The 24,233-nt window shown below is 35.3% G+C and overlaps 7 protein-coding genes across 8 annotated transcripts; 6 read left to right on the plus strand and 1 right to left on the minus strand.

The window, feature by feature from the left end:
- The first annotated feature begins 476 nt into the window (after nucleotides 1–476).
- Nucleotides 477–4,171, plus strand: LOC109853117. Its single transcript, XM_020424906.1, has 3 exons — nucleotides 477–2,108; nucleotides 2,204–2,213; nucleotides 2,551–4,171. Exons 1-3 carry the CDS (start codon nucleotides 578–580, stop codon nucleotides 4,100–4,102), a joined length of 3,093 nt encoding a protein of 1,030 aa, XP_020280495.1. The 5' UTR covers nucleotides 477–577; the 3' UTR covers nucleotides 4,103–4,171.
- Nucleotides 4,172–4,255: 84 nt separating this feature from the next.
- Nucleotides 4,256–6,559, plus strand: LOC109853165 (cytochrome P450 9e2-like). Its single transcript, XM_020424995.1, has one exon. The coding sequence runs from the start codon at nucleotides 4,592–4,594 to the stop codon at nucleotides 6,116–6,118; it is 1,527 nt and encodes a 508-aa protein (XP_020280584.1). The 5' UTR covers nucleotides 4,256–4,591; the 3' UTR covers nucleotides 6,119–6,559.
- A 34-nt stretch (nucleotides 6,560–6,593) lies between these two features.
- Nucleotides 6,594–8,599, plus strand: LOC109853159 (cytochrome P450 9e2-like). The gene has a single exon (XM_020424988.1). The coding sequence runs from the start codon at nucleotides 6,968–6,970 to the stop codon at nucleotides 8,507–8,509; it is 1,542 nt and encodes a 513-aa protein (XP_020280577.1). The 5' UTR covers nucleotides 6,594–6,967; the 3' UTR covers nucleotides 8,510–8,599.
- On the plus strand, nucleotides 8,595–12,171 carry LOC109853158 (cytochrome P450 9e2-like). The gene has a single exon (XM_020424987.1). It carries the CDS (start codon nucleotides 9,438–9,440, stop codon nucleotides 10,977–10,979), a length of 1,542 nt encoding a protein of 513 aa, XP_020280576.1. The 5' UTR covers nucleotides 8,595–9,437; the 3' UTR covers nucleotides 10,980–12,171.
- Nucleotides 12,172–12,241: 70 nt separating this feature from the next.
- Nucleotides 12,242–14,583, plus strand: LOC109853156 (cytochrome P450 9e2-like). The gene has a single exon (XM_020424985.1). It carries the CDS (start codon nucleotides 12,519–12,521, stop codon nucleotides 14,064–14,066), a length of 1,548 nt encoding a protein of 515 aa, XP_020280574.1. The 5' UTR covers nucleotides 12,242–12,518; the 3' UTR covers nucleotides 14,067–14,583.
- Nucleotides 14,584–15,696: 1,113 nt separating this feature from the next.
- LOC109853157 (cytochrome P450 9e2-like) lies at nucleotides 15,697–17,904 on the plus strand. Its single transcript, XM_020424986.1, has one exon. The coding sequence runs from the start codon at nucleotides 15,813–15,815 to the stop codon at nucleotides 17,355–17,357; it is 1,545 nt and encodes a 514-aa protein (XP_020280575.1). The 5' UTR covers nucleotides 15,697–15,812; the 3' UTR covers nucleotides 17,358–17,904.
- A 3,877-nt stretch (nucleotides 17,905–21,781) lies between these two features.
- Nucleotides 21,782–24,227, minus strand: LOC109853163 (cytochrome P450 9e2-like). Of its 2 annotated transcripts, XM_020424992.1 has the most exons (3): nucleotides 23,144–24,227; nucleotides 22,292–23,035; nucleotides 21,782–22,192 (listed from the first exon to the last, which is right to left on the minus strand). In XM_020424992.1, the coding sequence occupies exons 1-3, from the start codon at nucleotides 23,824–23,826 to the stop codon at nucleotides 22,189–22,191; spliced, it is 1,431 nt and encodes a 476-aa protein (XP_020280581.1). In that variant the 5' UTR covers nucleotides 23,827–24,227; the 3' UTR covers nucleotides 21,782–22,188. The 2 variants fall into 2 exon arrangements, with proteins under 2 accessions (XP_020280581.1, XP_020280580.1); XM_020424991.1 differs by having other exon boundaries at nucleotides 22,292–24,227.
- Nucleotides 24,228–24,233: the final 6 nt, after the last annotated feature.

A 24,233-nucleotide genomic window follows, 5' to 3' on the forward strand; every position in this document is an offset into this window, starting at 1 on the left:
AATATCCAAACATTCTGTTATTCGAACAACGTTTCGTATATATAGCGATGTTTATATTCAATATATTTACATGTATGTTCGGATGATAGAATGTTCGGATATTAGGATTATTCGGATAATGGGGGTTCGGATATGGGACTCTCTACTGTACTTCAAAAAAGTTAAATACTATAAAAAATATAACTAGTAATAGTTCAAACTATCTATCGTGAATTACATTATTATCTTTATTAAAAGATTATACACACAATCAGTGCGTGTGTGTGTAAATATGTGTGTATGTATGTGTGTCACATACACATTTAAACATACTATACTTACAATTTAAACTAATCATGCTAGATAAAGTAGATATTACCAAGTGTCAATTGCAATTTGTCTTTCTTGCATCATTTCCGCGCAGGAATAAAAATGACTCATTAGAAATGTTACTTGAATGTTCGCAGTAGGAATATGTAGTCCAACAGTCGCTTGCTGTCGCTCGTGGCGGCAACATCGTATAGTGGTGTGCTATATCAATTACAATTTTCGCTTGTACATAAATACCTGGAAAGATTCATTTTAAAGTCTATTTACCATGGATATCTGGTCGATATTTTTATCAATAATAATCGGTGCTTTTGGCATCTATTATCTTTTTCAACATTTTAATTTCTTTAAAAGACACAGTGTTATTCACATACCGTCTATACCAATACTCGGCAGTATGTCATCTCTTATATTTCAACTATCTATTATCGATTTTATAAAGAAGATATACAACTTCAACACGGATGCGAAATACATTGGAATGTACGACATGATGAGTCCGGTGCTTTTACTACGTGACCCGGAACTTATAAAAACTGTCCTACTCAAGAATTTTCAAGTATTTCCCAATCGCCGCGGTTTAGGCGATTTGAACGATCCTTTATTTTCGAAGAGTCTGTTCTCTCTTCAAGGAGAAAAGTGGCGGAATGTGAGAAACTTGCTAAGTCCTTCTTTTACGTCCAGTAAAATGAAGAATATGTTCATTTTAATGTCAGAATGTGCGGCAGATTTCGTTAAATATCTGTCAGAATTACCAGTAAGTGATAGCGATACAAATATGAAAGACGCTTTTACTAAATACACGACCGACGTCATCGCCACTTGTGCTTTCGGGATCAAGGTCGATTCTATGAAAGATCCGGAGAACAAATTTTATGTGTATGGCAAAGAATTGACGAATTTAACCGGTCTTCGTGCCCTCAGATTTCTCTTTCTCAGAACATTTCCAAAGCTCAGTAATCTTCTCCGTATGGAAATTTTTGAAAAGAAAGTGTCCGACTTTTTCAGAGACAGTATACAAACCACAATTGCTACCCGTGATGCCGAACACATTACACGTCCGGATATGCTACAATTGATGATGGATGTAAGAGATACAGAAGATCGACGAGTATTGGACATAGAAGAAATAGTCGCACAGGCGTTTGTATTCTTCTTTGGTGGTTTCGATCCAACCTCAACCACAATGTGTTTCGCAGCCCACTCTCTCGCGATGAATTCCGATGTCCAAATTAAATTACGACAAGAAATCGACAAGGTGCTCGAAGAGTCGGGCGGAAAAGTAACCTATGAAACAATTAACCATTTGGAATATTTAGAAGCGGTAATAAACGAGACTCTCAGAATGTACTCAGTAATTCCTTTTTTGGAAAGAATATGCGAGACAGATTACGAATTACCGCCCGCATTGCCAGGCGAGAAATCTTTCGTCATGAAGAAGGGTATGATTTTATTTATTCCAGTCGTCGCGATCCATTGTGATGAAAAGTATTACGATAATCCAGAAGAATTTCGTCCGGAAAGATTTTTTAACAAAACGTACCACAACTCTCTGTGTTATTCGCCGTTTGGAGCAGGTCCGCGCATGTGCATCGGTAACAGATTTGCCTTGCTTGAGATTAAAGTGTTGCTGTTTTACTTATTGGCGCGTTGCGAACTGAAACCTTGCGCGAAAACTGCGATACCAATGAAATTGAAAAAAGGTGCGGTAATAGCTCCAGAAAACGGATTCTGGTTGAATATTCAACGAAGAAGCGATATGCATCCTGCTCTCGAATCTACAATGAGCAATGTTACGTGTTAGGAATGCAGTACAAGTAAAACAATAATTATTACTGATAATATGTAATAATATGTATATTAAGTATAATAAATGTGTATAACTAAATTTAAGTGACACTATTGTATGCACATACGTGCGTGTGTGTATATAAATAGGTCACATATATATAACAATACAAAAATACTTAAAATCTTAAAAACTCATGTTGGATCCACTGAATATTAATCAAATGTGATATCAAGTGTAAATTCGCTTTCTCTTTCCTTCTCTTGCATTATCTGAGCTCGAGAATAACAGTGACTCACTTAAAGTACACTTGTTATATAACGCGATTGGAGTCTGTAGTCCAGTAGTTGCTTGCAATCGCTCGTAGGGGCAACATCGTATATTCATGCGCTATATCGAGTGTTCCAATCGTCGCTCGTGTAATTAAATACCTGGCAAACTTCATTTTAAAGAATAACAAAAATGGATTTGTGGTCGATATTGTTATCGATAATGATTGGTGCTTTTGGCATTTATTATCTCTTTCAAAAATTTAATTTTTTTAAAAGACACGATATTATCCACATACCGTCTGTACCGCTACTCGGCAGCATGGCACCTTTTATATTTCGTCAAATATCTATTATCGATTTCATGAAGAAAATGTACAACTTCAATCCGGATGCGAAATACATTGGAATGTACGAATCAACGAGTCCGGCGCTTGTGCTTCGTGATCCTGAACTTATAAAAACTGTCTTAGTCAAGAATTTTCAAATATTTCCCAATCGCCGCGGTTTTGCCGATTTGAACGATGTGTTATTTGCAAAAAATTTGTTCTCTCTTCAAGGAGAAAAATGGCGAAATGTGAGAAACTTGTTGAGTCCTTCTTTTACGTCCAGTAAAATGAAGAACATGTTCACCTTAATGTCAGAATGTGCGGCGGACTTCGTTAATTATCTGTCAGCATTACCAGTGAGTGATAGCGATATAAATGTAAAAGACGCTTTTACTAAATACACGAACGATGTCATCGCCACTTGTGCTTTCGGGATCAAGATTGATTCTATTAAGGATCCGAAAAATAAGTTTTACGTTTACGGCAAAATGGTGACGAGCTTCACTGGTCTTCGCGGTCTCAGGTTTCTCTTTCTCAGAACATTTCCAAAGCTCGGTAATTTTCTTCGTGTGAAAATTGTTGATAAAAAAATATCAGACTTTTTCATGGATAGTATACAAACCACAATCGCTACCCGTGATGCTGAACACATTACACGTCCAGATATGCTACAGTTGATGATGGATGTAAGAGACAAAGAAGGTCGACGAGTATTGGACATAGAAGAAATGGTTGCACAGGCGTTTCAATTTTTCTTTGGTGGCTTTGATACAAGCGCGACCACAATGTGTTTCGCAGCCCACTTGCTTGCGACTAATACGAATGTTCAAATTAAATTACGGCAAGAAATCGACAAGGTGCTCGATGAGTCGAGAGGAGAAGTAACTTACGAAACGATCAACCATCTGGAATATTTAGAAGCGGTAATAAACGAGACGCTCAGAATGTACGTACCGGTCCCCATGTTGGAAAGAATGTGCGAGGCAGATTACGAATTACCACCAGCATTGCCGGGCAAGAAACCTTTCGTTATAAAGAAAGGTATGATGCTGTTGATTCCTATCTTAGCGATGCATTATGACGAAAAATACTACGATAATCCAGAAGAATTTCGTCCGGAAAGATTTTTGAATAAAACGTACCACAACTCTCCGTACTATTTGCCATTTGGGGCAGGTCCGCGTATGTGCATCGCTAACAGATTTGCTTTGCTGGAGGTTAAAGTGTTATTGTTTTACTTATTAGCGCATTGCGAACTGAAACCTTGTGCGAAGACAACATTGCCTATGAAATTTAAGAAAGGTTTCGTAATAGCTCCAGAAAACGGATTCTGGCTAAATATTCAACGCAGAAGCGATATGCATCCTGCTCTCGAATCTATATTGAATAATGGTGTTAAGTCTTAATAAAACTTTATAAGCGAAAAATAAAATATTATTAAACTAAAAACAACATTTATAAAACAAAAAACTAAAATATTTCTTAGTTTAAAATATTACTGATAATTTGTAATGTATATTATAATTATAATAATTTTTATGTATATATATTATTGTGTGTGTGCATGCGCGTGCGTGTGTGTGTATAAGTACGTCACATATACAAACATAAAAAAATTTTTCAAATTAATAAATCATGTCGGATACACTGGAGTGAGTCAAACAAAGTATCAAGTGTAGATTGTTTCTTTCTCTCTTTCTCTTGTAGTATCTGCGCTCAAGAATAACTGATTCGTCATAAGTACACTTGTTATATAACGCTGTCGAAGTCTGTAGTCCAGCAGTTGCTTCCACTCGCTCGTAGTGGCAACATCGCATATGCGCTATACCGCTTGTGACACTGTTTGCTCATACAATTAACTTCTGGGGAGATTCTTTTTAAAGACAATTTTCGCCATGGACTTCTGGGTGATATTGTTATCAATAGTGATCGGTGCTTTTGGCATCTATTATTTCTTTGAACGTTTCAATTTTTTTAAAAGACATGGTGTTATTCACATAACGGGAGTTGGTAATATGTTATCTCTTATATTTTCTCAAATATCTATTGTCGATTTCATTAAAAAGGCATACAACTTTAATCGGGATGCAAAATATATTGGAATGTACACGACAAATCCTGCAATTTTACTTCGTGATCCGGAACTCATAAAAGCTGTTCTGATCAAGCATTTCGAAGTATTTCCCAATCGCGAGGGTTTCGCTTATGTGAACGATCCTTTATTTTCAAAAAATCTGTTTTCTCTTCAAGGGGAAAAATGGCGGAACATGAGAAATTTGTTGAGTCCTTCTTTTACGTCTAGTAAAATGAAGAATATGTTCACACTGATGTCAGAATGTGCAGCGGATTTCGTCGAATATCTGTCAGCATTACCAGTGAGTGATAGCGATATAAATGTTGAAGACGCTTTCACTAAATACACGACCGATGTTACCGCCACATGTGCTTTCGGGATCAAGATCAATTCTATGAAAGACCCGAAGAACAAGTTTTATGTTTACGGCAAAGAGGTGACCGATTTCTCCGCAATTCGTATGCTCAAGCTTATGTTTTCAAGAATATTTCCGAAGATCGATAATTTTCTCCGTCTCAGGATTATAAATAAGCACGCGTCAGATTTTTTCACAGATATTATACAAACTACAATTGCTACTCGTGATGCTGAACACATTACACGTCCGGATATGCTACAATTGATGATGGATGTAAGAAGCGAAGAAGGTCGACGAGCATTCGACACAGAAGAATTAATCGCACAAGCGTTTGTGTTTTTCTTTAATGGTTTCGCCACTAGCTCGATCACAATGTGCTTCGCAGCCCATTCGCTCGCGGCTAATCCGGATGTTCAAATTAAATTACGGCAAGAAATTGATAAGGCGCTCGAGGCGTCGAGCGGAAAAGTATCTTACGAAACAATCAACCATCTAGAATATTTAGAAGCGGTAATAAACGAGACTCTCAGAATGTACGTACCAGTACCTTTTTTGGAAAGAATGTGCGAGACAGACTACGAATTACCGCCCGCGTTGCCGGGCGAGAAGCCTTTCGTCATGAAGAAGGGTATGATGGTTTGGATTCCGATCTTCGCAATGCATTATGACGAAAAGTACTACGATAATCCAGAGGAATTTAGTCCGGAAAGATTTTTGAACAAAACGTATCATAACTCTCCATATTATTTGCCATTTGGAGCAGGTCCGCGCGTGTGCATTGCCAACAGATTTGCCTTGCTTGAAATTAAAGTGGTGTTGTTTTACTTATTGGCGCATTGCGAACTAAAACCTTGTGCAAAAACTACGACACCAACGAAATTCAAAAAAGGTTTAGTAGTAACTCTAGAAAACGGATTTTGGTTAAATATTCAGCCCAGAAGCGATGTGCATCCTGTTTTTGAATCTACAATAAGTAACGTTAAGACTTAAGGAGATAGTGCAATCAGGCAACTAAAATAGTATTTGTGTCAAACGAGAGAGAAAGATTAAGGGAAAGAAAATAAAAAGTGTATAGATAAAATATATTAATTGTATGTAAAAGGTGAAAGAAAAAAATCTTATTCATTGAGATATTAGACTTGTAATCTCTTATTTTTAAATCACGTGCAATCATCAGATAATCGGTAATAAGAAATTTCAGTCCTCAAATATGTCTCTTTTAATATCTTTCGAAATAAATGCAAATAATATCTTTGATCAATGCACTAAAGATACATTTGGTAATAGGCGTGTGAAAAAGTTCAAGGTCAAAAACTGTAACAATAAATCTAAAAAACTTGCTTTACGTAAAGATTAACAACAGTTATAAGAAAGAGAATAATGTAAAATATTAATTAAAAAACAAATAATTTACAACTAAACAATGTAAGAATATTTTTACCTGTGTCTTTTTTTTATAAAGAAAGAATACATTGTTTTTTTTACGATAATGTTACGGTCTCTTGTTTATCAATTCTTAGCCCTTATCTTGCAAGCAATGCTAATTAAACAGCGAGTTTAGTTTAAGTGAATTACATAAGAAAAAATACTTTACTCTTATTATTGAGGACGTATATACTACTATCAATGCGTAGATTCTTGCATCATGCCAGCACTTGAATACGAATGACGTATCACAAGAAACTGGAATGATTAATATAGCGCGGTAGGAACCAGTAGTCTAGCAGTAGCTTGCACTCGATCGTGGTGACAACATCATATATTGGTGTGCTATATCTAGTGTTTTAATCTTTGTACGTACATTTAAACTCCGGCAAAAGTTTTGCAGAATATTTTGCCATGGATTTCTGGTCGATTTTGTTATCGATAATAATCGGTGTCTTCGGCATTCATTATCTTTTTCAACACTTTAACTTCTTTAAAAGACACGGAATTATCCACATACCGTCTAAGCCGATACTTGGTACTATGTCATCTGCTATATTTCGACGAATATCATTCGTTGATTACATAAAGAAAACGTACAACTACAATTCGGATGCAAAATACATTGGAATGTACGGAACGACAAATCCGGTGTTTCTGCTTCGTGATCCAGAACTTATCAAAACTGTGCTGATCAAGAATTTTGAAGCATTTCCCAATCGCCGTGGTTTTGACGAATTCGACGATCCTCTATTTTCCAAGAATCTGTTCTCTCTTCAAGGGGAAAAATGGCGGAATGTGAGAAACCTGTTGAGTCCTTCTTTTACGTCCAGTAAAATGAAAAACATGTTCACACTGATGTCAGAATGCGCAGTGGACTTTGTTAAAAATCTGTCAGAATTAACAGTGAGTGACAGTGATATAAATTTAAAAGACGCTTTTACTAAATACACGAACGACGTCATCGCTACTTGTGCTTTCGGGATCAAGATCGATTCTATGAAGGATCCGAAAAACAAATTTTATGTTTACGGCAGAGAGATGACAAACTTCTCGGGAACTCGTGCCCTCAAGTTTTTCTTTGTAAGAACATTTCCGATGCTCGGGAAACTCTTTCATATCAAGCTTATAAGTAAGGACACGGCAGACTTTTTCAGAAACATTATAGAAACTGCAATCGCTACCCGTGATGCCGAACACATTACACGTCCGGATATGCTACAGTTGATGATGGATGTAAGAGGCAAAGAAGGTCGACGAGCATTAGATATAGAAGAAATAGTCGCACAGGCGTTTATATTCTTCTTCGGTGGCTTCGACACTACTTCAACCACAATGTGCTTCGCCGCTCACTCGCTCGCGGTTAATCCTGATGTTCAAATTAAGTTACGGCAAGAGATCGACAAAGTGCTTGAAGCGTCGGGAGGAGAAGTAACTTATGAAGCGATCAACCATTTGGAATATTTAGAAGCGGTAATAAACGAGACTCTCAGAATGTACGCACCAATCGGCTTTTTAGAAAGAATATGCGAAAAAGATTTCGAATTACCGCCCGCGTTACCGGATGAGAAACCCTTCGTCATGAAGAAAGATATGGTGGTCTGGATTCCACTTTTTGCGATTCATTATGACGAAAAATATTACGATAATCCAGAAGAATTTCGTCCGGAAAGATTTTTGAACAAAACGTATCACAATTCTCCGTGTTATTTTCCGTTTGGAGCAGGTCCGCGCATGTGCATTGCCAACAGATTTGCCTTGTTGGAAGTTAAAGTGTTGTTGTTTCACTTATTGGCGCGTTGCGAACTGAAACGTTGTGCGAAGACTACATGGCCAATGAAATTCAAGAAAGATGCAACAGTAGCTCCAGAAAACGGATTCTGGTTGAATATTCAACGTAGAAGTGATGTGCATTCTGATCGTGAATCTACCATGAATAACAGCGTTAATTTCTAAGATGACAGTATAAGCAGGAAAATAAAATATTTTATAGTTATTAAGAGAGAAAGAGAGAGAAAGAGAGAGAGAGAATAAATAAACATTGTATAAATTGTTTTTATACAATGTGAAAGTGGAAAAAAACAAAAACAAAGGTTAATCAACTAAGATATATTTGTTATCTGTTATTTCTTATTTGGGTATCGCGATAAATAATGATAAGAATGAGTAATTTTTAGTCTGTAAATATTTTTTGTTTGTTTATCAAAAAAATTACAAGTTACATTTTTTATTTATTGAAGGATCTTGTATTTAACTTATATGTACTACTTGTAATATTGCGATCTTGGTATGATTTTAAAATTTAAATTGATCCATTGCGAAATAATGCTAATTAAAGATCTATTTGGTAATATATGTAAACAAGATTCAGTTCAAAAACAGAATTATCTAAAAAACTGTCCGGACTGTTAAATTTCTAATATATTGTTTATATAAAAAAGAGTGGGATATAAAACATAGTAATAAAAAAAAAATAATCGGCGAAATAGATATATTACACAAAACTGTTGTTACTTGTATCTTTTTTAATATCTATATAATACATCGTTTTAGCGTTACAATTCCTAGTTTTCTTCAGCTCTTTTCTTACATGCGATAGTTCTTATCAGCGTTAACGTAAATGAAGAAGTACTGTTTCGCTCACCGATTATTTTCCCGTAGTACCATAAAGTATAGTATCATGCGTATGACGTATAGTATCACGCCAGCACTTGAATCAGAAAGACACTTGAACGTTTAAACACCGTAGTGGGGATCTGCAGTCCAGCAGTCGCTTTCAGTCACTTGTGGTAACAACATCGTATATTAGCGCGGTACATATAGTATTTCGATCTTTGCTTGTGTACTTAGATTCTGGCAAAAGATTTTTAAATAACATTTTACAATGGATTTCTGGTCAATAGTGTTATCATTAGGAATCGGTGTCTTCGGAATCCTTTATCTTTTTAAACAATTCAATCTTTGGAAAAGACATGAAGTTCTTTACATACCGTTAATATCGGTATTCGGCGGAATGTTGTCTGTAATATTTCGTCAAGTAACATTCGGCGATAACTTGAAGAAGATGTACAACTCCAATCCGGATGCAAAATACATTGGAATGTATCTCACGACAAAACCACTGTTTTTACTTCGTGATCCAGAACTTATAAAAGCTATTCTAATCAAGAACTTCGAAGTATTTCCTAATCGTCGCGGTTTCGGCGATTTGAACGAGTCTTTATTTTCGAAGAGTCTGTTCTCTCTGCAAGGAGAAAAATGGCGGAATGTGAGAAACTTGCTAAGTCCTTCTTTTACGTCCAGTAAAATGAAGAATATGTTCATTTTAATGTCAGAATGTGCGGCAGATTTCGTTAAATATCTGTCAGAATTACCAGTGAGTACCAGCGAAATAAATATAAAAGACGCTTTTACTAAATATACAAACGACGTCATTGCTACTTGTGCTTTCGGGATCAAGATCAATTCTATGAAAGATCCGGAGAACAAATTTTATGTTTATGGCAAAGAAGCAACCGATTTCTCGGGACTTCGTGGTTTCAAGTTGTTAATTTTCGGAACATTACCGATTCTCGGGAAAATTCTAAATCTCAAGATTCTAAGTAAAGACGCGTCAGACTTTTTCAGAGACAGTATACAAACCACAATCGCTACCCGTGATGCCGAACACATTACACGTCCGGATATGCTACAGTTGATGATGGATGTAAGAGGTAAAGAAGGTCGACGAGCATTAGATATAGAAGAAATAGTCGCACAGGCGTTTATATTCTTCTTTGGTGGCTTCGACACTACTTCAACCACAATGTGCTTCGCCGCTCACTCGGTCGCGGTTAATCCTGATGTTCAAATTAAGTTACGACAAGAAATCGACAACGTTCTCGAAGAGTCGCGTGGAGAAGTAACTTACGAAGCGATCAACCAGCTGGAATATTTAGAAGCGGTAATAAACGAGACTCTCAGAATGTACACACCAATCGGCCTTTTGGAAAGAATATGCGAAACAGATTACGAATTACCGCCTGCATTGCCAGGCGAGAAACCTTTCGTCATGAAGAAGGGTATGATATTTTGGATCCCAACTCTCGCGATTCATTATGACGAAAAGTACTACGATGATCCAGGAGAATTTCGCCCGGAAAGATTTTTGTACAAAAGGTATCACAATTCTCCAGTTTATTTGCCATTTGGAGCTGGTCCGCGTATGTGCATTGCCAACAGATTTGCCTTATTGGAAGTTAAAGTGTTGTTGTTTCACTTATTGGCGCGTTGCGAACTGAAACCTTGTGCGAAGACCACAATACCAATGAGATTCAAGAAAGATTCATCACTGGCACCGGAAAATGGATTCTGGTTGAATATTCAACGTAGAAGTGATACGCATTCTGATCTTGAATCTACATTAAATACCGGCATTAATTCTTAAGAATACAGTGTGAACAGGAAATAAAAATACTTTCCCTCTATCAAGAGGGAAAGAGAAAGAATGAGATAGATAATAGATATAATGAATTGATATAATTTAAAGAATAAAAAACCAAAAAAATTTAATCTATTGAGATATCATACTTGTATTTTTCAATTACGTGCAATCGTAATGATTGGAAATAAGAAATTTTAGTCTTAAAATATATCTCTTTTAATATCTTTCAAAATAAATACAAGTAATATCTTTGATCCATAAAATAAATTACTTGCGTACAATTTATACGATTTGCTTGTAATATTGCGACTTTAGTATGATAATTGTATGATTTGTATACACAAGAAAAATAACAAAGAAATATCACTTGTATCAAGTGTATATAATAACAGTTTATATATCAGTAAATATCATATGGTTTATGGAAGCATTTATTAAACGTACAATTTAAAAACTTTTATCAAATTTTTAAACTATTATCAAAAACATAGTCTTTGTTAAAGATTTCTATTACTTAAAAAAAGAAAATAAACTAAATAATTATTTTTCTTAGTAATAGAATAATATTTTTCTATGTATGTACCTTTCAATTGAATCTACATTAAATACTGGCATTAATTCTTAAAAACACAGTGTGAAGAGGAAATCAAACTACTTTGTCTATTAAGAGAGAAAGGAAGAGAAAAAGAGAAGAAATATATTAAATTGATATAATTTAAAACATACAAAACCAAAAAAGTTTTATCTATTGAGATATCATATTTGTTATCTGTTATTTCTCATTTGCTTATCGCAATAGATAATAGAGAGGGAAAATTTTAATTATCACATATTTTATTATTTCTCAAATAACCAGAAGTAATATTTCTGATTAATGTAATAAAAGTTGCAATCTATACGGATTGCTTGTAACATTGCGACTTTGTTCTGATGCTATCTACTGTTGGATTGCAGCATAATGCCAATACATTAAAGATATATTTGTAATATATAAAGAAGGATTAGTTCACGGATTTCCACAAAAATTTGTTTGAACTGTAACGTTAAAAATATTTTAATTTATGTATATTAAGGAAGATAATAATGTACCCATAATAATAAAAACACAAAAATAATTTGCCACATAGATCTTACAAGAATGTTTTTGTATCTTTTTCAATTTTTTCATAATGAAAAAATACATCGATTTACAGTAGCTTTACATTATCTACTTTCTCATTATTCAGCCTTTCTATTCAATCCTTCTTAAACAACATTAAGAGAAAATTTACTTAGATTAAAAAAATTGTTTTTACCGTATACTTTTGCAGATGTGAGTAATAGTGAATCAACTTAGATTCTTGCATCATGCCAATTGAATAAGAGTAACTTACATGAGAAGAATACGTGAATATATTTATATAACGTGGTGGGGATCTGCAGTCCAGCAGTCGCTTGCAGTCGCTCGTGGTGTCAACATCGTATAGTAGCGCGCTAAATCGAGTGTTTAAATTTTTGCTCGTACATTTAAACTCTGGCAAAATCTTTAAAGAAAATCTTGCCATGGATTTCTGGTCAATATTGTTATCGGTAATAATCGGAGTTTTCGGCATCAATTATCTCTTTAAGCATTTCAATTTCTTTAAAAGACATAATGTTATTCACATACCGTCTGTACCGATATTCGGCAGTATGACATCTCTCGTATTTCGTCAAATATCATTTGTCGATTTCACGAAAAAGATGTACAACCTCAACCCGGATGCAAAGTATATTGGAATGTACGCCACGACGAATCCAGTGTTTTTGCTTCGTGATCCGGAACTTATAAGAACTGTACTAATCAAGCATTTTGAAATATTTCCCAATCGACGCGGTTTCAGCGATTTTAACGATCCTTTATTTTCAAAGAATTTGTTCTCTCTTCAAGGAGAAACATGGCGTAAAGTGAGAAATCTGCTAAGTCCTTCTTTTACGTCTAGTAAAATGAAGAACATGTTCACACTGATGTCAGAATGTGCAGTGGACTTTGCTAAACACATGTCGAAATTATCAGTGAATGATACCGATACAAATATAAAGGACGCTTTTACTAAATACACGAACGACGTCATCGCCACTTGTGCTTTCGGGATCAAGATCGATTCCATGAAAGATCCGGAGAACAAGTTTTATGTTTACGGCAAAGAGGTGACGAACTTCTCAGGACTTCGTTCTCTCAAGTTTCTCTTTCTCAGGACATTTCCAAAGCTCGGGAAGTTCTTTCATATCAAGCTTATAAGTAAGGACGCGTCAGATTTTTTCAGAGACAGTATACAAACCACAATCGCTACCCGTGATGCCGAGCACATTACACGTCCGGATATGCTACAGTTAATGATGGATGTAAGAAATAAAGATGGTGGACGAGCATTAAACACAGAAGAAATAGTTGCAGAGGCGTTTGTATTCTTCTTTGCTGGCTTCGAGACTACTTCAACTACACTATGCTTTGCAGCTCACTTGCTTGCGACTAATCCGGATGTTCAATTTAAGTTACGGCAAGAAATTGACAAGGTGCTTGAGGAGTCGAATGGAGAAGTAACTTATGAAGCGATCAACCATCTCGAATATTTAGAGGCGGTAATAAACGAGACTCTTAGAATGTACTGCCCAGTCACCGTTATAGAAAGAATGTGTGAGGCAGACTACGAATTGCCACCCGCTTTGCCGAACGAGAAACCTTTTGTCATGAAAAAGGGTATGATATTTTGGATTCCGATCTTTCCAATTCATTATGATGAAAAGTACTATGATAATCCAGAAGAGTTTCGTCCGGAAAGATTTTTTAACAAAGCGTACCATAACTCTCCATATTATTTGCCGTTTGGAGCAGGTCCGCGTATGTGCATCGCTAACAGATTTGCTTTGTTGGAGATTAAAGTGTTGTTGTTTCACTTATTAGCGCGTTGCGAACTGAAACCTTGCGCAAAGACCACATTGCCAATGAGATTCAGTAAGAAAGGTGTCGTAGTAATAGTTCCAGAAAATGGATTTTGGTTGAATATTCAACGTCGAAGCGATATGCATCATATTTTTAAAACTACAGAGAATAATGACGTTATTTCTTAAATAGATATTGTAAACTAGTAAATAAGATACAATTTGTAAAATATAATATTGAGAGGAAGAAGGAGAGTGAGAGAGAGAGAGAGAGAAGGTATAATAATACTTTTCTAAGATAGATAAAAATAATTTTATTGAGAATTATGTTTAGTATTTGTTAGGTTTTAAACATGTAAAATAATAGTTAATTAATATTGTAGATAATGTGGGAAAAAGACAAAGTTTTAGTATTTAAATATATATAAAATATAAATGAGACTTTTTTATTCTTTATCAAAATAAATACAAGTGATATTTGTGATTCATAAAACAAACTATCAACAATCGCACTTAAACTTTTATAGCGTATTTTAGATTGTTAGTAGCATTGTAATTTTGTTATATGATTTTAAGATCTGAACAATTTAATTGTGATTCCAATAATACCAAGATTGCTTTAGAAGTAATTTGGAAATATATATAAAAAAGATCGAGTCAAAAACAATATTCTGTTATATATAAAGGAGGGACTAATTTAAAACATAATGAGAAAAAAAAACAAATATAATTTGTAAATTACATATTAAAATATTTTTCAATGTCTTTATATTAAAAGAATACTTTATTTAAACCTTAAACTTTTAGTTTATCATTTCTCAAGTCTATTCTTACATATAGTTTTTCTTAACCAACGTTAAGTGAATTAAACAAGAAATACTTTTACCGATTATTTTATTATCGCAGATGTATATCACTTTGTTGATTCTTGCATCATGCTAGCACTTGAATAAGAATGACTTGCATCAGTAGAATACTTGACAGCTCATACATCGTAGTGGGGATCTGTAGTCCAGAAGTCGCTTTCAGTCTCTCGTGCTGATAACATCGTATAATGGCGTGGTATATTTGTTACAATCTTTGCTGATACAAATCAACTCTGGCAACAGTTGTAAAAACTATTGTGCCACGGATTTCTGCTCAATATTGTTATCGATATTAATCGATGTCTTTGGCATTCAATATCTCTTTAAAATTTTCAATTTCTTTAAAAGACATGGTGTTCTCCACATATCGCCTATTATATATCAATATTTGGCAGTTAATCATTTGTTATATTTCGTCAAATATTATTCGTCGATTTCATGAAGAAGATATACAACTTCAGTCCGGATGCAAAATATAATGGAATGTATTTCATGACAAATCCAGTGGTTTTGCCTCGTGATCCGAAACTTATATAAGCTATTCTGGTCAAGAACTTCGAATTATTTTCTAATCGTCGCGGTTTCGGCGATTTGAACACATTATTTTTTATATGCAAAAGAAAGAATAATTTAAAACTTATTAATAAAAAACAAACATACTTTGACAAATAAATATTACAAGATTGTTTTTATTTTCTTCAATGTTTTTACAATAAAAAAAACACATCATTTATATCTTACACTTCCTAGTTTATCACTTCTCAAATCTTCTCTTTCACACGGTTTTACTTAAACAATGTTAAGTGAATTAGAAAAAGTAATTTCGCCGATTATTTTATTATCGCAAGTGTATATCACTTTTTGGATTCTTGCGTCATCCCAGTACTTGAAAAAGAATGACTTGCATCAGAAGAACACTTGAAAGTACATATAACGTAGTGGGGATCTGTAGCCCAGCAGTCGCTTCCAGTCGATCGTGCTGACAACATCGTATACTGGCGCGTTATATCAGTTACAATTTTTGCTCGTAGAAATAAATTGTGGCAACAGTTTTGAGGAATATTTTGCCATGGATTTCTGGTCAATATTGTTATCGATAGTAATCGGTGTCTTTAGCATTAATTATCTCTTTAAAAATTTCAATTTCTTTAAAAGACATGGCGTTATTCACATATCGCCTATACCAATACTCGGCAGTATGTCACCTGTTATATTTCGTCAAACATCACTCGTCGATTTCATAAAGAAGATGTACAACTTGAATATGGATGCAAAATATATAGGAATGTACGCGACGACAAATCCGGTGTTTTTGCTTCATGATCCGGAACTTATAAAAGCTGTTCTGGTCAAGAATTTCGAAGTATTTCCCAATCGTCGCGGTTTCGCCGGGAACGATCCTCTATTTTCAAAGAATCTATTCTCACTTCAAGGGGAACAATGGCGAAATGTGAGAAACCTGTTGAGTCCTTCCTTTACGTCCAGTAAAATGAAGAATATGTTCACACTGATGTCAGAATGTGCAGTAAACTTTGTTCAAAATCTGTCAGAATCACTAGTGAGCGATAGTGATATAAATTTAAAAGACGTTTTTACTAAATACACAAATGATGTCATTGCTACTTGTGCTTTTGGGATCAAGGTCGATTCTATGAAGAATCCGGAGAACACGTTTTATGTTTACGGCAAAGACGTGACGAACTTTTCAGGACTTCGTTCTCTCAAGTTTCTCTTTCTCAGGACATTTCCAAAGCTCGGGAGATTCCTTAATATCAAGCTTATAAGTAAGGACGCGGAAGATTTTTTCAGAAACATTATACAAACCACAATCGCTACTCGTGATGCCGAACATATCACACGTCCGGATATGTTACAGTTGATGATGGATGTAAGAGGCAAAGACGATCGACGAGCATTGGACATAGATGATATGGTCGCACAGGCGTTTGTATTTTTCCTTGGTGGCTTTGACACCACCTCGACTACACTGTGTTTCGTAGCCCATTCTCTCGCGGCTAATCTTGATGTTCAAATTAAATTACGGCAAGAAATCGACAAGGTGCTCGATGAGTCGGGAGGAGAAGTAACTTACGAAGCGATAAACCATCTCGAATATTTAGAAGCTGTAATAAACGAGACCCTCAGAATGTACTCACCAATCCCCTTTTTGGAAAGAGTGTGCGAGACGGATTACGAATTACCGCCTGCATTACCGGGTGAGAAACCTTTCGTTATGAAGAAAGGTATGGTAATTTGGATTCCAACTCTTGCGATCCATTATGACAAAAAGTACTACGATAATCCAGAAGAATTTCGTCCAGAAAGATTTTTGAACAAAACGTATCACAACTCTCCGTATTATTTTGCGTTTGGAGTAGGTCCTCGCATGTGCATTGCCAACAGATTTGCCTTGCTGGAAGTTAAAGTGTTGTTGTTTCACTTATTGGCTCGTTGCGAACTAAAACCTTGCGCGAAAACCACATTGCCAATGAGATTCAGTAAGAAAAGTGCTTTTGTGGTAGCTCCGGAAAACGGTTTCTGGTTGAATATTCAATGTAGAAGCGATATGCGTTCTGATGTTAAATCTACAATTGATAACGGAAATATGTCTTAAGTAGATAGTATGCAGAAAAATAGAATACCTGTGTATCGTGTAGAATATTACTCGCGTATCGAGAAAGAGATAAAGTTGAAATAGATAAAATATACTAATATAATTCAAAAGATGAAAAAAACTTTTAATCCATTAAAATATCATATTTGTTATCTGTTATTTTTTATCGCGTATCGCAATAGATACCTAATGGTCGGAAAGACAAAATTTTTTGCGCATGTGTCTTTATTTATCAAAATAAATGTGACATCTTTGATCAATAAAATGAATTATTTGCATTCAATTTATACGGACTGCGTGCGATTCTGCGACTTTGGTATAATTTTATGGCCTAAGTCTTTCGATTGAGATTGAAGTATTGTCAATGGTTTAGACACATTCATGTAATATTATATATGTGAAAAAGTGCATGTTCAGCAACTGTAAAAAATACTCAATAAAACTAGATTATAAATATTAACAACATTATCTTATATATGAGAGAGAGTACATTGTAAAATAAATTAAAAAATAATAATAAATTGAGAATTAGATATTACAAGAGGTATATCTCATTTGTATTTTTTTTCAAGTGTATTATAATAAAAGAATACATCGTCTCGAGTTAGCCTTATGATCTTCAGTTCATCAATTCTTAGCCCTTCTCTTATGTACGGTCCTTCTTCGAACAGCATTAAGTGAATTGGATTAGAAGGAGTACTTTCATCGAATATTTACCTCGACGTATGTGTTAAAACAGTAGAAAATGGTAATTTTTGGTAAAAATTGTTACATTAAGTATTATAGTTTATATTACCTTAAAATATTATATTTGGTAGTTTAATTTACTTTATATTTTATTGTAAATGAATACAATAAAATATATTCTAATTATTATATATTATATAATATCTATAATATCTAGAAATTATATCTTTTTATGAGATGTATGTACGTATCTCTCTAAAAAATTAATTAGAATTTAGCTATACAGATTGAATAAATTTTATACACATAAAAAAAATATCGTGTTTTGCATATATTAATCAAATTCTTTCGTAAAACTTGCTTTAGATTGCGTGTCTGGTTCATTTCCGCACATTCTTACGTAATGATATTACTTATCTCATTGACGAGATACTTGGAAATACAGAGATACTACTACTAGTACTACTAGTAGTAGCAGAGAGAAACCTGAGAGCGGCCATTCTATTGTAATTTTTTACGACGGTTTCAGCCGCTGGTTTTAGGCGTATTTCCACAAAAGTGGAACTCAAAGGCCGTTCTCCATGAAACTCAAGTCGCAGGTCTCGTGGAACTGATCAATCACGTTGGTCGATTGGCTGATTTGACTCTGCAATTGGTCAATTCCACGAGATCTGATACTTGCGTTTAATGTAGAACGGCCTTTGAGTTCTACTTTTGTGGAAATACGGCTAAAACCAGCGGCTGAAACCGTCGTAAAAAATTACAATAAGATGGCCGCTCTCAGATTTCTCTCTGGTAGTAGTAAGATTTTATCTTCAGCAATAATAGTGCAGCGTTCTTCTTACTTAACAAGAACCACAGAGAGAGAGAGAGAGAGAGAGAAGCATATGCACACGTGATTTCTTCGAAAGAGCAGTGACCGTTATGAGGAGAGCTCGTGCTCCCGACCGCTCATTAAAGAGGCATTCACAAGGTCGTATCGCATCTCCGGGACCGCCCAATCACGTAACCGAATATATTATGTGACTGTTATCTCACCGTGCAACTGAGCGAGAACGTGCAACTAATTCAGATTTCCTTTCGGCCAATGCAAGAGGTCTATTACAGGCTCGACATGCAGAATCTCAAAGTCCTGACATCTATTATGTTATCAGATCGAAGGAATTATTCTTACAGATGTATACTCACACGAAAAATTGTCAATAACACATTAATTCAATTATAGGTATACGAAAACGTATTACATACATATTCCATTGCTATATTTATTTTATATACATATATAGTTAAATTGTGTGTTTTTTACTCAAGTTTTAATAGGATGCGTGCATGTATCTTATATTTAATGTGTATTGCACGCACCATTAAAGTATTATAATTTGACATACTATGTTATTAAGCATGAAATTTGACAAATATATGTCTAATTTATATATACTACATATATGTATATAGTATATACTATACTATATACAGGGTGTCTCATAACAAATGAATCAGCCGAAGTATGTAGATCGGGTCAATCCGAACAGAAAAGTTATTTGTCATTTTGCAAACTGTGCAATAGTTATTGAGATATGAATTGATAAATGTAGGCCAATAAGCGCGCGGGGGGCAATGATCGGACTCTATAGGCGTGCACGATTATCAGCTGTAAAGAAAAATGGCTTCTTTCATGCAATGTCTTAGCAATGAGAGGCGGAGAAACAAACAAGCGTGGCGCGACTCAGCTTCTTGCGATCGGGCGATATTAGGTGATACGCGGCGATACGCTCGCCGCTAAGTACCGCCGAATATCGTTTGATCGGAAGAAGCTAAAGCCGCGCCGCGCTTGTTTGTTTTTCCGCCTCTCATTGCTAACTCTCTTAAGTAGAATCAGTGCATTGTACTGAAAATCAGTAAATATTTACTGATTCAAAGAAGCGATTTTTCTTTACAGCTGATAATCGTGCACGCCTATAGAAGTCTTAAAGTAGGCCACTCTGTATATACATATATGTACAAATGTCAAATTGTGATAATAAGAGGATAGTAAAAAACACTTGTTGGTCACAGTTTAGTTAAATATAGAAATTATTTTAGTTTATAAAAAAATAAATCATCTATTACAAAAATATCATATATCATATTTTATACGTGATTTGCGTTATATATAATTACTCATATCCCTGAGGTTTATATTTCCAGACATCTTTATATCTAGACTGCGCGCGCCTAAAGTTTGAGTATACTTCTTGATAAATTCCGGAAATAAATTTCATCTAAAATCACAAAGAAAATCACGAAAAGAAATATTTCTTTAAATGTTTACAAATTTCAAGATTTTTATATTATCATGTAAATCAAGAAAGTATTCTTACAAAGTAGTTTTCTCAGAAATAGTGCGATGAGGCGTTTCTCTTGGAGTCACATTCAGCCAGATGCCTCCTTCGGCTTCCATATTAAAAGATTGTTTAGACATTTTTAGCGGTATCGATGTTTTCTCGCAAGGTTTCAGGTCGCAACGTGCTAGCAGATGAAAGAATAAAACTTTTGTCTCNTGGTCAATTCCACGAGATCTGATACTTGCGTTTAATGTAGAACGGCCTTTGAGTTCTACTTTTGTGGAAATACGGCTAAAACCAGCGGCTGAAACCGTCGTAAAAAATTACAATAAGATGGCCGCTCTCAGATTTCTCTCTGGTAGTAGTAAGATTTTATCTTCAGCAATAATAGTGCAGCGTTCTTCTTACTTAACAAGAACCACAGAGAGAGAGAGAGAGAGAGAGAAGCATATGCACACGTGATTTCTTCGAAAGAGCAGTGACCGTTATGAGGAGAGCTCGTGCTCCCGACCGCTCATTAAAGAGGCATTCACAAGGTCGTATCGCATCTCCGGGACCGCCCAATCACGTAACCGAATATATTATGTGACTGTTATCTCACCGTGCAACTGAGCGAGAACGTGCAACTAATTCAGATTTCCTTTCGGCCAATGCAAGAGGTCTATTACAGGCTCGACATGCAGAATCTCAAAGTCCTGACATCTATTATGTTATCAGATCGAAGGAATTATTCTTACAGATGTATACTCACACGAAAAATTGTCAATAACACATTAATTCAATTATAGGTATACGAAAACGTATTACATACATATTCCATTGCTATATTTATTTTATATACATATATAGTTAAATTGTGTGTTTTTTACTCAAGTTTTAATAGGATGCGTGCATGTATCTTATATTTAATGTGTATTGCACGCACCATTAAAGTATTATAATTTGACATACTATGTTATTAAGCATGAAATTTGACAAATATATGTCTAATTTATATATACTACATATATGTATATAGTATATACTATACTATATACAGGGTGTCTCATAACAAATGAATCAGCCGAAGTATGTAGATCGGGTCAATCCGAACAGAAAAGTTATTTGTCATTTTGCAAACTGTGCAATAGTTATTGAGATATGAATTGATAAATGTAGGCCAATAAGCGCGCGGGGGGCAATGATCGGACTCTATAGGCGTGCACGATTATCAGCTGTAAAGAAAAATGGCTTCTTTCATGCAATGTCTTAGCAATGAGAGGCGGAGAAACAAACAAGCGTGGCGCGACTCAGCTTCTTGCGATCGGGCGATATTAGGTGATACGCGGCGATACGCTCGCCGCTAAGTACCGCCGAATATCGTTTGATCGGAAGAAGCTAAAGCCGCGCCGCGCTTGTTTGTTTTTCCGCCTCTCATTGCTAACTCTCTTAAGTAGAATCAGTGCATTGTACTGAAAATCAGTAAATATTTACTGATTCAAAGAAGCGATTTTTCTTTACAGCTGATAATCGTGCACGCCTATAGAAGTCTTAAAGTAGGCCACTCTGTATATACATATATGTACAAATGTCAAATTGTGATAATAAGAGGATAGTAAAAAACACTTGTTGGTCACAGTTTAGTTAAATATAGAAATTATTTTAGTTTATAAAAAAATAAATCATCTATTACAAAAATATCATATATCATATTTTATACGTGATTTGCGTTATATATAATTACTCATATCCCTGAGGTTTATATTTCCAGACATCTTTATATCTAGACTGCGCGCGCCTAAAGTTTGAGTATACTTCTTGATAAATTCCGGAAATAAATTTCATCTAAAATCACAAAGAAAATCACGAAAAGAAATATTTCTTTAAATGTTTACAAATTTCAAGATTTTTATATTATCATGTAAATCAAGAAAGTATTCTTACAAAGTAGTTTTCTCAGAAATAGTGCGATGAGGCGTTTCTCTTGGAGTCACATTCAGCCAGATGCCTCCTTCGGCTTCCATATTAAAAGATTGTTTAGACATTTTTAGCGGTATCGATGTTTTCTCGCAAGGTTTCAGGTCGCAACGTGCTAGCAGATGAAAGAATAAAACTTTTGTCTCNAACAACGCGAATCTGTTACCTATGCACATTCTGGGTCCCAGTCCGAAAGGAAAATAAGCTCCGCTATTGAGACTTTCTTTTTTTCGTTCGCCAAGAAAACGTTCAGGATTGAACTTGCTTGGTTCATCGAAATATTTATAATCATGATGAAACGCATAAACCGGTATCCACACGCCTTGACCTTTTCTCACAGTATACGGCTTCACTCCCGGCAATGTCGAAGGCAGCTCGAAATCTTCTGTACATAGTCTATCAATTATTCTACCGATGGGATACTTTCTAAGTGTTTCGTTGACCACAGCGTCCAAATACTCCATAGAGTTGATCGCTTCGTAAGACGCTTCTCCGTTTGTCACTTCCAAGACCCGATCAATCTCGCTTTGAAGTTTGTCTTGTACATCCTGATTCACTGCAATCTCGTATGCGACGAAGCACATGGTTGAAGAAGTGGTTTCAAAGCCGCCAAAAAAAAAGATAAACGCCTGAGACACCATATCGTCGATAGTCAGTTCCGTCTTGCTTTCCTTATTTCTGGTATCCATCATCAACTGCAACATATTCGGCCTAACGATGCCGTTTGCATCTCTTGATTTCACCGTTTTATTCACAATAGAACGGAAGAAATTTACTACTTTATTACGAATAAGTTTCAACGATATTATTCGTCCTAACCTAGGTAAACTTCTTTGTAAGTAGGACTTCAAAACAACAACAAGATTGACAGTGATTGCTTCTTTGCCATATACGTAAAAGTCGTTGTTCGGATTTTTTAATGAGTCAACTTTGATACCGAATGCGCACGTAGCTATTACGTCATTGGTATATCTCGATAAAATATCTTTCATATCCGTCATTCTCTTTTCCGGTGATATTTGCCGCAGATAATCGCAGAAATCGATGCCGCACTCCGACATCAGCTTGAACATGTTTTTCATTTTGCTGGACGTAAAGGCCGGACTCAGTACGGATCGCACTTCGCGCCACTTCTCACCGCGAAGAGCAATGAGTAGATTACCGATAAGGGGATCTAGCGTTTCGTCGACGAAATCAATGTGATCCATGAAAGTGTTGAAATTTTTCACCATTACGGATTTGACAAGTTCGAGATCTCGAATCAGAATAACCGATTTGGTTAAATCGTACACGCCGACGTACTTGGCATCGGGATATGCGTTATAGACCGATTGCACAAAGTCACTTACTGCTTGACGATGGAAAAACAGCGGTCCCATATTTCCCACCACGGGAAGAGGTTGAATGTACGGTATACCATGTTTCTTGAAGTGATTAATGTTCTTGGTAAAGTAATAATAGATGCTAATTATTAGTGCCAAAACCGCAAGTATGTACATCATTTTTTACACGATAATTGCGTAATGAACGATAACTCGTTGGCGTATTAATAAGTCTGTTCTTTGTGATTATAACGGTGTTAAAGTTACATGTACAAAGGGCACCACCACGATAACTGTTGATGTTGTATTCATAAACGTATAAAAAATAGACTGCGCGTGTGAGAAGGGAAGTGAGTTAAACTTCGGAGACAGATGCTTTCATCCGAATCTTTGTCTCTATCTTTCAGCACCTGGAGTGGGGACTCCCCACTCGGGAGAAAACTCAAATAACGCTACATAACAGATTCTACGTAACGGCTTTGGTTGAGAAAGCCAATTCTGTAACATTTCTGTTATTTTTTGTATTATTTATTATTTTTCACAAATGTATAATTTAAAAATATAATAATGGTGCTATATGATTTAAA

This window comes from Pseudomyrmex gracilis, unplaced genomic scaffold (assembly GCF_002006095.1).
Source record: "Pseudomyrmex gracilis isolate BER0280 unplaced genomic scaffold, ASM200609v1 scaffold_44, whole genome shotgun sequence".
In the NCBI taxonomy this organism is placed as follows: Eukaryota; Metazoa; Arthropoda; class Insecta; order Hymenoptera; family Formicidae; genus Pseudomyrmex; species Pseudomyrmex gracilis.